The following is a 15,463-nucleotide window of genomic DNA, read 5'->3' as shown; positions in this document are numbered from 1 at the left end:
TGATGTATAGCCCATCTGGTCCACATCTCCTTCAGACTTTCAGCTTCCCAAGAATATTCTTAGTAAGAGCAACTACGTTCACCACTGCTCCTTTGACACTCGAAATTTTGGCATGTTGCTGGTCTCTTCCACAGTGAAGACTGATGATCCTTTGTTCCCTATTACTACCTCTCCAGTGTCATTTTCCAGCAGTCTGATGTCCATGCTTTCCTCGCTTCTATTCTTTATATAGTGAATAAAATTTTTGATACCCTCTTATATTATTGGCAATCCAACCTTCATATTTACCTTTTCTCTTACTGCTTTTTAGTTGCCTTATGTTGGTTTTCAGAAGCTTTCCAATCCTCTAGCTTCCCACTATGTTTTGCTCTATTGTATGCCCTCTCTTTTGCATTTATGCTGTTTTTGATTTCCCTTATCCACATTTGCCTCATCCTTTTTTTAGAATTCTTCTTCTTAGGGATGAACTGATCCTGCATCTTGCAAATTACACCCAGAAGCGCCAGCCAATGCAGCTTCCATCACCCATGGTCATCCTAACAATGCCCTTTTTACATGCCTAATCTTTTGGTTCTGATTCTAAAAGGACAATTATGAAGTCCTTGCAGTGGTGAAAGTTGGTGGAAGAGTCCTAACTGTCGTGTCTATATTTACTGACAAGTTTTTACAACTAGGCTATTAACCAGGAGGCAAATTAATGAACATATTCACTCAAAGACAAAGAAACACAATGGCTCACATATCTTAAAGGTACCTTTAAGGCAAATAACCATTTCTGAAGAAACAAATGTGAATCAGAAAAATAATACCATGGTTTTGGATGGAAATGACCAAATAAGCCCAAGTGTAACATGCAATACTGAAACTGCTATCCTCCATCAAAATCAATAGCAGAGTTGGGTACAGCACATTAAACTATGTAGGCCTATATGAAATTCATGTCATACAAAAAAAACATGCTGTGACAATCCAATGGTACATGCCATGCTGAAACAACAATTGCGAAGGATGAAGGAAGTTTACTTCAAATCAAAATGAACAAAATGTGTTGTTAGTAAAACAGAAGATATACTTTCTCTTATTCAATGTTGTCATCGATTCAGTCATTACTAATAGTACACCAGAGATGACTGGAAGGAGTAATACAGAGAATGGGGCCATAAAATGATCTAGTATATTTAGATCAACAACTTATACTCAAAACAGATGAGCTTAAAGAATTTCCAAAACAGTAAGTTGGAACAGAGTTGGAGGCCTGACACGACTCATCACCTACTCTCAGGCTTCAATCCAGACTAAAATTCATTCACTTTTCATGACCTCCAACTTCCAAAGTGCCAGTAAAAAAAAAAGGTGAAATTATGCCATCTAATAACTAGTATATGCTATACACCTCTTGAGTCCTCAGCCTTCCAGACAAATAGGCTCAAATGCAGAACCCCAAAATGTCCCAAATGCCAGGTACTTGCAATCTATATGTCTGCTACATTGCTGCATTCACCATTCAGTCATGTAGTAGAGAACTGAGTCCATGACCAGAAGGTCTAATGCACTTTCCAACCAGCCCTGAGCAATATGCCTAGAAAATGAGTTGTGATAATGGCATGCTCATTCATTTGAATGAGTTGATCCAGACTCACTGTCATAACACAAAGAAAATAGTAAGGCTCTAGAAAGCCTGAAACCTGTCCTGCCATTCAACATGATCACAGTAATCTACCCAGACCTCCACTACTGTCATGTGCCAGTCCCACATATCCCCCAGTTCCCTAACCTTTCAAGAATTGATTGATTAATGATGACAGGTAGAAAGGGGGTTAAAGCTTTTAAGTACTAGAGGTGATGTACGAAATGCTCAGCAAGTCAATGACTGTTAGTGGAAACAGAAAAACTTTGTTTGACCCATCCTTCCCACCCACGTACACTTTCAAACTTGAATCTAACTCATGTTCCCTCTTTCCCTATTGCAACAAAGATCTTCAACTCAATATGTTATCACTTTTTTCCATAGTTGTCTGAACTGCTGAGATTTCTAAAATTTTCTGGTTTTATTTGTCACTTCCACTCCAGTTTCCAGACAGTGTGCAGCTAATCAAGTCAACCTCCAGACTTTAATCAAAGAAGCAGACTCTTTGATCTCAACACCCATCTTCCTTTCCTTCAACCACCTCTCGCTCCCTTCTCTGTCGCATTCTGTGAGACAAAAACAGATTGCTCATTTACCCAGTATTATCCATACTTCGTGAATACCCTGAAGCCAGCCTTAAAGTCACAATACTTAAACTGAATGTTCAAGTACAAAGGTTTGTTTCAATTATGAACAGTATAAATGCTCTCTCTATAGTAGCATCTCTGTAAAAATAACTTTAATATACTCCCTTGTCAGATAATAATGCTGACCACAAAAATGGTTTGTGAAAGATCTGGCAACACAGTAATAAAACTGGAAAACAATCTTATTAATGACAAAAGTGACTGGCACCATTCTTTCCAATACAAGATCTCTTCCCAGATCCTCAGCATGCAGAAATCATTCCTGAGAATTACTACAATGTGAAGACACGGTCAAAAGACTCACTTATAGGTGACTTCAACATGCATAACTACGTAAACCCTTAACTGTATTGCAAAATCAACTCAGTACATATGAACCAGACCACTATACTCACTCCCATCCCAAGTTAATAGCAAAGGATCCAACATAAAAGATTTAAATGCATGCAAGCTTAAAACTAATAGTAAATTGATTAAGATTATAACATGTTTAAATGGCTTGAGATTGACAAACAGCAATTCTGAAATGATAGAAATTCTGAAATCAACTGAAATGCTAGATTGTGCTTACGAAAGTAAAGTGGGTAGTGCTAAAATGCAAAAGATTATTCAAGTTTGAAGACCATTTTATCCTTATATGCCATTTATGCACTTGCCATTTTAGATGCGCTGGGCCAATTTCACTGACATGCTACATGGAAAAAGTCAAGTAACAAAGGTGGCCTCAGGTTGCGTACTGCTTAGGTATCCCATCGGCCTTTAAAACAAGGCAAAACCTAGAACAGAACTTTGCTTTCCATCAAAGCAAATAAAAACTTTTTTACTCCACCACACATTCTTAAATAACTACATAGTTAAAAATAAAAGTTAAAACATGTTAAAACACATAAATAAGGAAAACACTGGACTACAATGAAACAGCTTTTAAAAACCATAGTTAGCTTTCCTATAGTTCAGGCCAAGAATGGAAATTCCATTCTTGGCCTCAAAATATAGTTGAGAATCAGAGCATCAGACTCCTCAGCATAATGCTGAAGAATCCCATCGAGTCTGTACTCACTGCTGGACACCATATGGAGTCTAGTGACAAAGTATTGTGACTGATTCAATAGCATGTCACACATTAAATCATGTATTAACAACAGGTTCACACAAATCCAGAACTTACTTTCATGGGAACAGCTACTGCTCAGCTCAAGCTGTTTCACTTGAAACCACTGAACACAGCTATCATTAGAAGGCCTATTTTCTCAATCACTGACAAGGGCACAAGGTCCCAAATGCTAAGGTTTTGGACTACTTGCTGTGATAGTTTTACACATCAATTACCTCTATCATCTGAAATACTCTACTGAGAACCCCTTTTGCATGGCCTCCTCAACCAAAAATTGAAAAGGATCTCTGCAATCCTCACCCTAAATTTCTCTCCTTCTCACTTCCCCTTAAGGCGTCTCTTTGAAATCCAACTTTTCGATCAACTTTCCAAGAACAGATTTTTAAAATATTCTTTGGCTTGGTTTTTTGTTGTTTGTATTCCTTTCTGCTGAAAGTTGTCACATAAATATAGTTTCCTTACAAACAAGTACTTTATGAACAAAGTATTTTAAAAAGTGAGAATTCACACAATGAATATTCTACTTCAACTGCTCCATATAGCTACAAAGTGATTTTGAAACTACTCAGTATTTACAAACATATAATTTTAGTCTGACTTCCATTATCCATTTCCTGGGCATAGAAGGAGCAACATAGTGAAAACTGAAAAAAAATCTTTTTCCAGGGTGAGCCTCCAGTCGTCGAAGAATTTCAAATTTTAGCCAACTTACTTCGCTCATTCCCCGTCCCTCCAGTGCAAGAGCTTGAAAGTCATGATTCATCTCATCCACAGATCGAACCTGCAGGAAACATAGCTCCATTATTTAAATGAATTTTGTTAGTTTATCATTGCATTATGTTTGTTTGTAAGTGACTTCACACATGCATGACTACATAAACCTGTAATTGTATTGCAAAACCAATGCCTCAATAAATATGAAGCTGACTGAAATCTACCACGATATCCACTCCCAACCCAAGTTAACAGCAAAGGATCCAAAATAAAAGATTTAAATGCATGCAAGCTTAAAACCAATAGTAAATTGATTAAGATTTTAACATGTTTAAATGACTTGAGATTAACAAACAGCGATTCTCTATCAGCTGAAATGCTAGATAGTGTTGACTGATGCTTATCGCCACAATAGGTCTATAGCCGATGCAGCCTCACTGGCTTTTCACTCAGCCTTGGATCACCTGGACAACAGTAATACCCAAGTCAGGCTGCTGTTTAATTACAGCTCAGTATTAAACACAATCATGCTCTCAGTTCTAATCAACAAGCTCCAAAACCTAGGCTTCTGTACCTCCCTCTGCAACTGGATCCCTGACGTCTCCAACAGGAGACCACAGTCTGTGTAGATCTGAAATAACACTTTTTCACTGACAATTAACACTGGTGCACCTCAAGGGTGTGTGCTTAGCCCACTGCTAAGTCTATTCTTTCTACACCACAACTGTGTGGCTGTGCTGGGCACAGCTCATATAAATTTGCTGATGACAACTATTATTGGGAGAATTTTTGTTAGTTATAAGGCAGCTGGCTGAGAGGTGTCACAGCAACATACATTCACCATCAGTAAGACCAAGGGATTGAATGTGGACTTCAGGAGGGGAAGTCAAAGGAACACACCTCAGGCAGGGACCAGAAGATGAAAGGGTGACCAGTTTCCAGTTCCTGGATGTTAGCATCTCTGAGTATCCTGGGCCTAACAAATTAATGCAGTTACAAAGAAGACAGGACAGTGGTTATATTTCTTTAGGAGTTTGGGGAAGATTGGTACATCACTAAAGACACTCGCAAATTTCAAAAGATGTATCACAGAGAGCATTCTAACTGGCTGTATCACTGTCTTGTAAGGAGGGGACACTGCACAGGATCAGAAAAAAAACTGCAGAAAGTTGTAAATTCTGCCAGCTCCATCATGGGCACTAGCCTCCCTAGCAGCCAGCACTAGCAGGAATTTGAAGTTATTGATTCATTCTAATGACTGTCACAAAAACCAGTTCTGAGTTACCCTTTACCCTTTTGTTGAAAGAAAGACACACTATTTTACACCCAATTTTCCTCAACATGCATTCTGTATTGTATACATTTATTGGGTCTCTTGGGAAAATAGAGATTTTATAAGAAAATTCTCATTTCCAGCTCACTAGAAGGATACATAAGAAGTGGTAACTAGTTCCTTATTGCTTATTTATGTTTCTTATTGTGGTGTTATACAATAATTTTAACATTTTCTGAGAATCTTTGGGATAGACAATGCAACTTGATCTTACAAGTCTACTGTTTGCTGATCTATCTTTGAAGGACAAAAAAAATTCCAAAATTATAACTCATGTAGCATTCATAATTATGATCCATTCTCAAAATTCACTCAATGCCATTTCTAACAGCAGTCTCCTGTTCTTCAACTCATCTTCTATTTAATGGAATTCTATTTATTTTTATTTCCTTGTAAAGCTTATGGAAATAACCGGTGATATTTGTAAAAAGCTTCCAAAAACATACATTCCTGTTACTGAAAGTAAAGTGCTAACATTGTTTTTAAGTAAATATTGTATTAATAAGAACACTGACATTTAAATTATTTAGTTTCCCTTGTGCCAAAGCATCCTTTATTTATTTCAATGAAACTCATATTTCATCTGAATGTCATGCACAAACCCTGAAATCTGCAAAAACATGAAGTGCATGATATGATAAACAGAAGCAGGCATTTCAATAATTTCCAATTCTGCTTCCTTGACATTATTCACCAATGCTAAAGTAAACACCTATGTTAAATGCACAATTTTGTTAGAAAATCAATTTGAACCAGTCACATAATTTTGTTGCTGTGGAAAACCATCTTCACACTGTAAGCTCCCTCCCACCACATTTTTAAAACAACACTGCTCATCATATTTATACATATTGTTATTTATACAGATACATTCTTTCAAAAGGCTGAAACACTTCATTGGGACCTGCTGAGTTCCTCCAGCATTTTGTGCTCTGGATTTTCAGCATCTGCAGAATCTCTGCTGTTGAGAGCCAGAAAAGGAAGTTGGATGGTTAGCAATTTAGTGGGAACAGTAGCAGAGTGCAAGATGAGAGAGAAAAGAACTTTCACAGATTCTTGATGCAGTAAGCTAAAGTGAGTGGGATAACAAAGGTCATTGGTGTAACTGGCCTTGCTGTCTGGGGAAATAGCACTTACTTTTGGAGGCAAGGATAGGTGGAAGAGACAGGAAGTTCTAGATCCTGTATGATATTACTCCACAAACATTTTAACACATAGGTTACAAATGCCTGACTTAAATTCTGCCCATACATATGAGCAAGCAGTTGGTAGTAAGGATTTGCCAGCTGCTGCATGACTGTAGGCATCTTCTGCTAGGTGGAAACCAAGTGCGTGTCTGCATTTCCATCATGCAAATGGTTCAGATCATGGGCAGTTCATAAGATCAGCATCTGGAAGCGACAGAATGTTCATGCTCCAGCAATCGAGGTTACTGGGAATACTTTAGGCCAGACTAAAGAGACATGGAACACAACCGCCACTCCATAGTATTCTCCAGTAGTCGCTTGAGAGCAAGACAGATGACACTGTGTTCATTCTCACCCAGACATGGCTCCCCTTGACCCACACCACCGCCCCTCAAACACTCTGGACATCATGCTCCAGCCTGAGGAGTTCTCAATTCACCAAACGGACTGGACAATGGCATCTGCAGGGTCAGAAGTAACAGCACCTGCTTCACGACAAGCTCATCGTGACGTTCAGATGAAATGGTCTTGTCTCACTTTTGTTCTCCTGAGGTGGAACATCTAATGATTAAGTGCCGACTGTTCTACTTACCGAAGAGTTCTCTGTCGTGATCCTGACTTCAGTTTACTTACCACCAAAGGCACATGTCAAGCTAACACTTGAGTGTATTGATTAACAAACAAGGAAAAGCCTACCATGATGCCTTTCACATCGTTAAGGAGTCCAATCAGGCTTGCTTGAAAAAAGTCTCAGCCTAACTCATTGCTTACAACACTAGACAACCCAACACACTTGGCCACTGATACAGAATCATCATGAATGCCACCTGTTCCCTCAACCACATTTCAGGAAATCTGATCATTTGGCTGCCCTCCTATCTGCATATAGGCAGAGATCTCAAGTTCAAGTTCAGTTATCATTCAACCATACATGAACACAGCAGAGCAAAGCAGCATTTTTCCAGGGCCAAGATGCAAAACATGTATAGCACAAGAAACATTCAAGACAGCAAACACACAATCATGCAAAGATATATATATGGCCCAAGTCCTTGAGTGACACATCCCGCAAACTGACAGTGTGGTTCCTGACAGTCTGCAAATGAACACACGCAAGCAATCCAGCTTGTCATCCCACCAAATGAACAATGGGAGAGCAGCACCGAATGGAGAGGGCAGCTGCCAACCGAGCATGGATATAATGCTACACTGCCTCTGGCATCTTCTCTCTTGCACTGAGCAGCAGGCAAGCTCACGACTTGAGACCTGGACCTTGCTACAATTGAGGCCATGCAGTTCCCCTGCAGTCTGTTGTGGTAACAAACAAGGGAAATAAACTTGCAGCATCTTACATTATCAATGTCCAACGGGATTTCACGATTGCAAGATAAATGTCCCAGACAATCTCCTGCCATTACACAGCATGCTGCCTTGGCGCACCAACTCCAATGTCTTCAATGCCTTCCTGTAGCAAGCCAGCATTATGGTCTGCACCCAGTCCAGCTCCCCTGTCAACAAATAGCTCATTGGTGGAATAGATCCGCAGTACCCAAAGTTCTTAAAGATTGTCTTGCGACCATAAAAAAAGGCACTTTAAAAAAAAGACACCCTATCTACTTGCAAGTCTCTTTCAGAAATCTGTGGATTTGGACCCCATGATCCCTCTGTACATCATTGCTGTTAAGGGTCCTGCCATTAACTGTCTATTTTCCCCTTACAACTGGCTACTGAAATGCAACACTTATGAAGTACAAAGTAAATATTATTATCGAGGTACGCATATGTCACCTAATACTACCAAGATTCATTTTATTGCAGGCAGTATAGAACACGGTAATACAATAGAAACGATGAAAAACTACAAAGTCTGACAAATTGTGCGAATGCAAAAAACATGTAACAATAAATAAAACTGCGAACACGAGTTGTAAAGTCCTTGAGTCAAAAGGTATGTTTTTCAAATGCACGTAAAAGTGCTCTTATATTGCAGTAACTTGCAAGTATCAGTCAGAAACTGTTTAAGATGCATAATCACTTTTCATAGCTGCATAACCACTTGACATGATTGATTTTGTTCAACCAGTTTGTTGCACCAATAGGCAAACGGGTTTGGATGGGAATACACCAAGTCCTGAAATGGACAAGAGGGAAGCGATAATGGCAGTCCAGCTGTAGGAGCAACTCCAACAAAATCAGTAAGAACACTGCCACTGAAATCCATCATTATGAAATATGTAATTTATCCACTATTGCAATTAGTTAGGGCATTATCAAAATGAATAATTTTTTTAAAAAACACATAACCCCCATCAATTCAAATCAATTGCAAACATGGGTTAAACAAGGTCAAAATAATTTGCTCAATTCTACACCGAAAACTTATCTGCCATACTAGTCAAATGTCAACCAAATATCCAGTCATTTCATAGAAATTCTACAAGTTCCATGGTGGACTACCAGCATAAAATTTGGCAATGGTTTGTAGGCCAGGATCTAATGAATGGACATCAACATACACAGAGCACCAATTAGACTCCTGCATTGGTACCTGTCAACATGTGTAAACACACATAAACTTACCACTTTCTCACAATTGCCCACCCTCCATTTGATCCCTCTTACATACAGCCCTTCATGAAACACCTCTTTTTCAACGTCTCTGCCACACCCTACCCTACTGAGCAGTTAATCTCCTCCCATCCTCATTCAATACACCTCTCTCCAAAATTTCATGCCTTTCTCTACTTTGCACTCTGCTATTTGCTCCTACTTCAGACATGCTTTCCTCTTACCTCACTCTCCTCTTCCCTGCATGTCACTATAAACAGCTAATTTTCCACTTGCTTTTTCTCTTTCCACTGCCCCATGAGAAAACAAAAAAAAAAATTATTTTAAATCACTGTGGTTGAAATTTTGGTAGTTTTCAGCAGTCCACACAAAGGCATCCATGGTTGGGACATGACTTTCATTGATGCTGTCTAAAGCTGACAGTCCTCCTCAGAAGCTTTGATTGTGGGCAGTTTTAGATCAAATGCACAGAACTGCACACACACCAACCCTATGGCTATGAGGCCAAGACTTCCATTAATCTGGAAAAAACCCCTCATCATTGAGGAAGATAAACTGATCCTCAATACCAGGATCAGAAAGGAGACAATCCTCTGGAAAAGTATGAATGGCAGGTTAAGAATGGGAAAAGTTAACCCCAACAAAGGCCTATTCCTAACAAAATATTATTAGAGCCAATATTACTTCATCATAGATTCCAAAAAGACTTTATGGAATATTCACAGGAATAGCTTGTATTAAAACTGTTTTAGTCTGAACAACAAATGGCAACAAAATCATCTGTGTCATGACCAGGAGATCCAGGAGTTAATTAGCCACAACTACCCAGTGTACTTGGATTGAGTATTCCACTGCCTCTCAGGAGAAAGCTTAAAGAGCATCCAAACCTCAGTCCCATCCAACAGAATACATTTGACCTACTGAACAAATAGTGAGTGGAAACATAGCAGGACAACCCATTGATTACCATGGCACGTAGGAATTTCAGTGTTATGAAGGAAATCTACAGCTCAAACAGCCCAAGGAGTCAGCTTGTGAGAGCCAAACAGAGGAAAATTAGTCAGTGCCTGATGCATTAAACACTATGCATCTCAACTCAATTCTGTCCTCGACAAGTGCCCGACACCATCCAAAAACAAACTTGCCGCTTGCCCAATAATGACTAGAGACTGAAAAGGCCATATGCATGGTCAAACAACTCAGAGATCACATTATCAAGTTTACCAATGACACGACAATGGTGGGGCTCACCACCAACAATGATGATAGGTGGTGGAAGAGCTAAAGGCCCAGTGCCAGACAAATAACCTTTTCCTCAATATCAACAAGATAACAAAGATAGTCATCAACTTCAGGAGAACTTGCACCACTCACACCCCTCTTTACTTCACCAGCAGAGAAGTGGAAACTGCAAGCAGTTTCAAATTGCTAAGAGTGCACATCTCATATAATCGCTCGTGATCCCAGAACACATTTACATAATCAGGAAAATGCACCAATACCTCTACTTTCTAAGGAGATGGACAATGCACATCTACATTCATGTCATTCTACACATATACGCAATAGGGAGCATCCTAACATATCACTGCATGATATGGAAACTGCACAGCAGCAGACAGGAAGTTGTTACAATGGGTAGTCAAATCTACCCAATGCATCACCAACATCAGCCGACCTGCCAACAAGGACATATATATGAAAAGTGCCAGAAAAGGGACAGTAACATCATGAAGGTTCCCACCAACCCTGCTCATGTTTGTCCCACTCCCATCAAGGTGGAGGCTACATAGCATCAACACCAGGACTACCAGACTCAAAAACACTTACCGTAGATTCCGGATTTTAAGCCGCTACTTTTTTCCCACATTTTGAACAGCTTTGAACTTTGCGGCCTTTAATCCGGAGCGGCTAATACATGATTTTTTTCATGCCGCCAAAAACATTTTGCCTCGTAACAGTAGACCAATAAAATTGATGAGTAGTTCACAGAGGTCCAATGAAATTGTACGATAAATCAAGCGCACTTTCACAATTAAATTATTGTAAATCAGTCATTTGTACTCACCCTCATCAACATGGAAAACACTCGAAGCATTGTGCTGCCTTATGGCAGTTATTTAGTTTATAATATTTTCGCTTAGTAATTCATTTTCTAGTTAAAGTTAGAAGAGTTTTAACTATATTTGTTTTCTGTACTACATCGCGGGATGCTATGACGTCACACCCGGTTTCGCGGTGTCTTGTGGGAAAACGCCGTTTGCGAATAAACGGAAAGGAGGGGGTCGAGCGGCGGAGCGAAACGCTGCTTTTAAGTTAAAGGCGATCAATAACTTTTCCTGGTAGGCTGCAGTATATATATTTTTTACCAGTCGTTAGGAGATATTGGAATGTTGTTCAGTAAAGAAGTATACGCAACGTATATTTAAAAGTAGCCGCGTTACGGGCATGGTTCGAAAAAAAGCATTTGCAATATGTATTTGTTTTTGTTACCATATGGATTTAATTAAAAGTTAAAAAATCCTCACGTGTAATATCTTTCTGTGTAAATATCTCATATTACAACGTGGGACACCTGCGGCCGAAAATCCGGTGCGGCCTTTACAATTAAAAAATTGATTTTATTTCTAAAATTAGAGCCAGCGACTTTTAATCAGGTGCGCTCTGTAGTCCGGAATCTACGGTACTTTCCCCAAGCAGTAAGGCTTCAACACCTCCACCCACTCACTAACCCATAGCTCTACACCCCCCAACCACTTCTTTATCATTTCCTGTCAGTCACCTATGTACAGACGCTCCTGTGCCTAGCATCACTTTATGGATAATGTATTTAAGGTGTTGTGTATATTTATATTTATCATGTGTTTTTAATATTATTGTGTTCTTATCTTATTGTGGTTTTTTGCATCAAATCCGGAGAAACAGTTATTTTGTTCTTCTTTACACGTGTACTGGAAATGACATTAAACTATCTTGAGATTGTATCCTAGCTAAAATTTTAAATTTAGTACAAAAGAATTTAAGTCACAATTTACAGCCTCAGCTTCTGCATTTTGTAGGATGTGCCTATAAGCTTCAGATATATTCATGAGACACCTTCAAGAAATGATGCAAATTCAATTGCACTGACTTCAGAAAGGTCATAAGTTAAGTCATCGCCTATTCCTTATCAATTATATAACCATATAACAATTACAGCACGGAAACAGGCCATCTCGACCCTTCTAGTCCTTGCCGAAAGCTTACTCTCACCTAGTCCCACCGACCTGCACTCAGCCCATAACCCTCCATTCCTTTCCTGTCCATATACCTATCCAATTTTTTTTTATATAAATGACAAAATTGAATCTGCCTCTACCACTTCTACTGGAAGCTCGTTCCACACAGCTACCACTCTGAGTAAAGAAGCTCCCCCTCGTGTTACCCCTAAACTTTTGCCCCTTAACTCTCAACTCATGTCCTCTTGTTTGAATCTCCCCTACTCTCAATGGAAAAAGCCTATCCATGTCAATTCTATCTATCCCCCTTATAATTTTAAATACCTCTATCAAGTCCCCCCTCAACCTTCTACGCTCTAAAGAATAAAGACCTAACTTGTTCAACCTTTCTCTGTAACTTAGGTGCTGAAACCCAGTAAACATTCTATTAAAACTCCTCTGTACTCTCTCTATTTTGTTGACATTTTTCCTATAATTCGGTGAGCAGAACTGTACATAATACTCCAAATTTGGCCTCACCAATGCCTTGTACAATTTTAACATTACATCCCAACTCCTATACTCAATGCTCTGATTTATAAAGGCCAGCATACCAAAAGCTTTCTTCACTACCCTATCCACATGAGATTCCACCTTCAGGGAACTACTATCCACCATTATTCCTAGATCACTCTGTTCTATTGCGTTCCTCAATGCACTACCATTTACCATGTATGTTCTATTTTGATTAGTCCTACCAAAATGTACCACCTCACACTTATCAGCATTAAACTGCATCTGCCATCTTTCAGCCCACTCTTCTAACTGGCCTAAATCTCTCTGCAAACTTTGAAAACCTACTTCATTATCCATAACACCACCTATCTTAGTACCATCTGCATACTTACTAATCCAATTTACCACCCCATCATCCAGATCATTAATGTATATGACAAACAACATTGGACCCAGTACAGATCCCTGAGGCACACCACTAGTCACCAGCCTCCAACCTGACAGTTATCCACCACTACTCTCTGGCATCTCCCATCCAACCACTGTTGAATCTATTTCACTACTTCAATATTAATACCTAATGATTGAACCTTCCTAACTAACTTTCCATGTGGAACCTTGTCAAAGGCCTTACTGAAGTCCATATAGACATCATCCACTGCTTTACCCTCATCAACTTTCCTAGTAACCTCTTCAAAAAATTCAGTAAGATTTGTCAAACATGACCTTTCCGGAAAAATCAATGTTGACTGTTCCTAATCAGACCCTGTCTATCCAGATAATTATATATACCATCTCTAAGAATACTTTCCATTAATTTACCAACCACTGACGTCAAATTACAATTGCTAGGTTTACTCTTAGAGCCCTTTTTAAACAATGGAACCACAAGAGCAATATGCCAAATCCTCCAGCACCATCCCCGTCTCTAACGACATTTGAAATATTTCTGTTAGGGCCCCTGCTATTTCTACACTAACTTCCCTCAAGGTCCTAGGGAATATCCTGTCAGGATCCGGAGATTTATCCACTTTCTTTAAAAGCACCAGTACTTCCTCTTCTTTATTCATCATAGTTTCCATAACTACCCTACTCATTTCCCTTACCTTACACAATTCAATATCCTTCTCCTTAGTGAATACCGAAGAAAAGAAATTGTTCCAAATCTCCCCCATCTCTTTTGGCTCCACACATAGCTGTCCACTCTGATTCTCTAAGGGACCAATTTTATCCCTCACTATCCTTTTATTATTAATATAACTGTAGAAACCCTTTGGATTTATTTTCACCTTACTTGCCAAAGCAACCTCATATCTTCTTTTAGCTTTTCTCATTTAAGATCCTTTTTTCATTCTTTATATTCCTCAAGCACCTCATTTACTCCACGCTGCCTATATTTATAGTAGATCTCCCTCTTTTTCCAAACCAAGTTTCCAAAATCCCTTGAAAACCATGGCTCTCTCAAACTTTTAACCTTTCCTTTCAACCTAACAGGAACATAAAGATCCTATGCCCTCAAAATTTAACCTTTAAATAACCTCCATTTCTCTATTACATCTTTCCCATAAAAATTGTCCCAATCTACTCCTTCTAAATCCTTTCGCATCTCCTCAAAGTTAGCCTTTCTCCAATCAAAAACCTCTACCCTGAGTCCAGTCCTATCCTTCTCCATAATTATATTGAAACTAATCACCTACTAATGATTTAGAAAGCAGCTACTCAGTCAATGTGTGGATTGCATCCTGCTGGAAGAAAAATGAACATTTTCTCCAAAAAGCCAAAGGAGAGTGTCAACCATTACACGCTGCTTAACTGACAGACAAAATCCTTCAACTCCAATCAAGGAATGTGGAGTAGCCTTGCTAAACTTGGCTGCTTGCAGAAACCACCTCCATCTTACTTCTGCTACAATCAGACATTATCCTAACCAACTAATGTACAGTACACCAAATCTCAATGCAGATTATTGTCAAAGTTGCACTATTTCCCCTTTTCGCAATCTAACTCTATACTTCATCATCAACATACTTCCCACTAAAGAGCTGTTTACATAATTTATGGGAACCTGCTCAACCCATAACACCTGCTACCTCCTCTCTAGATTTAAGGCATTTCCAACAGTCATTTGATTTCTGTATTCATTTAATAATAATTTAGCTGGCCAATGGTGTAGTGGTGCCTCCACACTGGACTTTGAGGCAGGTAGTCTTAGGTTCGAATCTGGCCAGCTTCTTGCATGCTTTCCACCCACGCTGGAATGAGCTGCGACCTAGCAACTTGGCCTCATGAAAAAACAGACAAATGCTAAAGAAAAGGCAAGGTTTCTGCCCAATGTATCACATGACATGGAAAGGAACAACAATACAACAATATTAACAGTTTACTCATCTGTTCAGAACTCAGAACTCATGATCAGCACAAGCCTACCCCACATTACAAAGCTATCGAGAGAAAAGGTTTGTAATGAGATTCTGAAAAGCACCAACCAGTTCCAATATCTTGGCAGACACCACTCAACAGAAAATTTTAAAGGATGTTGCTGGATCTTGAGGACCTGAGT

General features: G+C 39.2%; 1 protein-coding gene across 8 annotated transcripts in view; it reads right to left on the bottom strand.

Annotated features, from left to right (window-relative positions):
- Nucleotides 1-15,463, bottom strand: part of LOC140733536 (pumilio homolog 2-like) — a 138,502-nt gene that overhangs the window by 109,677 nt on the left and 13,362 nt on the right. For all 8 annotated transcript variants that reach the window (XM_073056988.1, XM_073056986.1, XM_073056990.1 and 5 more), the window contains exon 3: nucleotides 4,101-4,169. In XM_073056988.1, coding sequence (XP_072913089.1) covers nucleotides 4,101-4,169 — 69 coding nt within the window. The remainder of the gene's footprint in view (nucleotides 1-4,100; nucleotides 4,170-15,463) is intronic.

The sequence above is a fragment of the Hemitrygon akajei genome, chromosome 9 (assembly GCF_048418815.1).
Source record: "Hemitrygon akajei chromosome 9, sHemAka1.3, whole genome shotgun sequence".
Lineage (NCBI taxonomy): Eukaryota > Metazoa > Chordata > Chondrichthyes > Myliobatiformes > Dasyatidae > Hemitrygon > Hemitrygon akajei.
The sequence above is the reverse complement of the archived record's forward strand: the minus strand, read 5'-3'. Positions and strand labels throughout refer to the sequence as shown.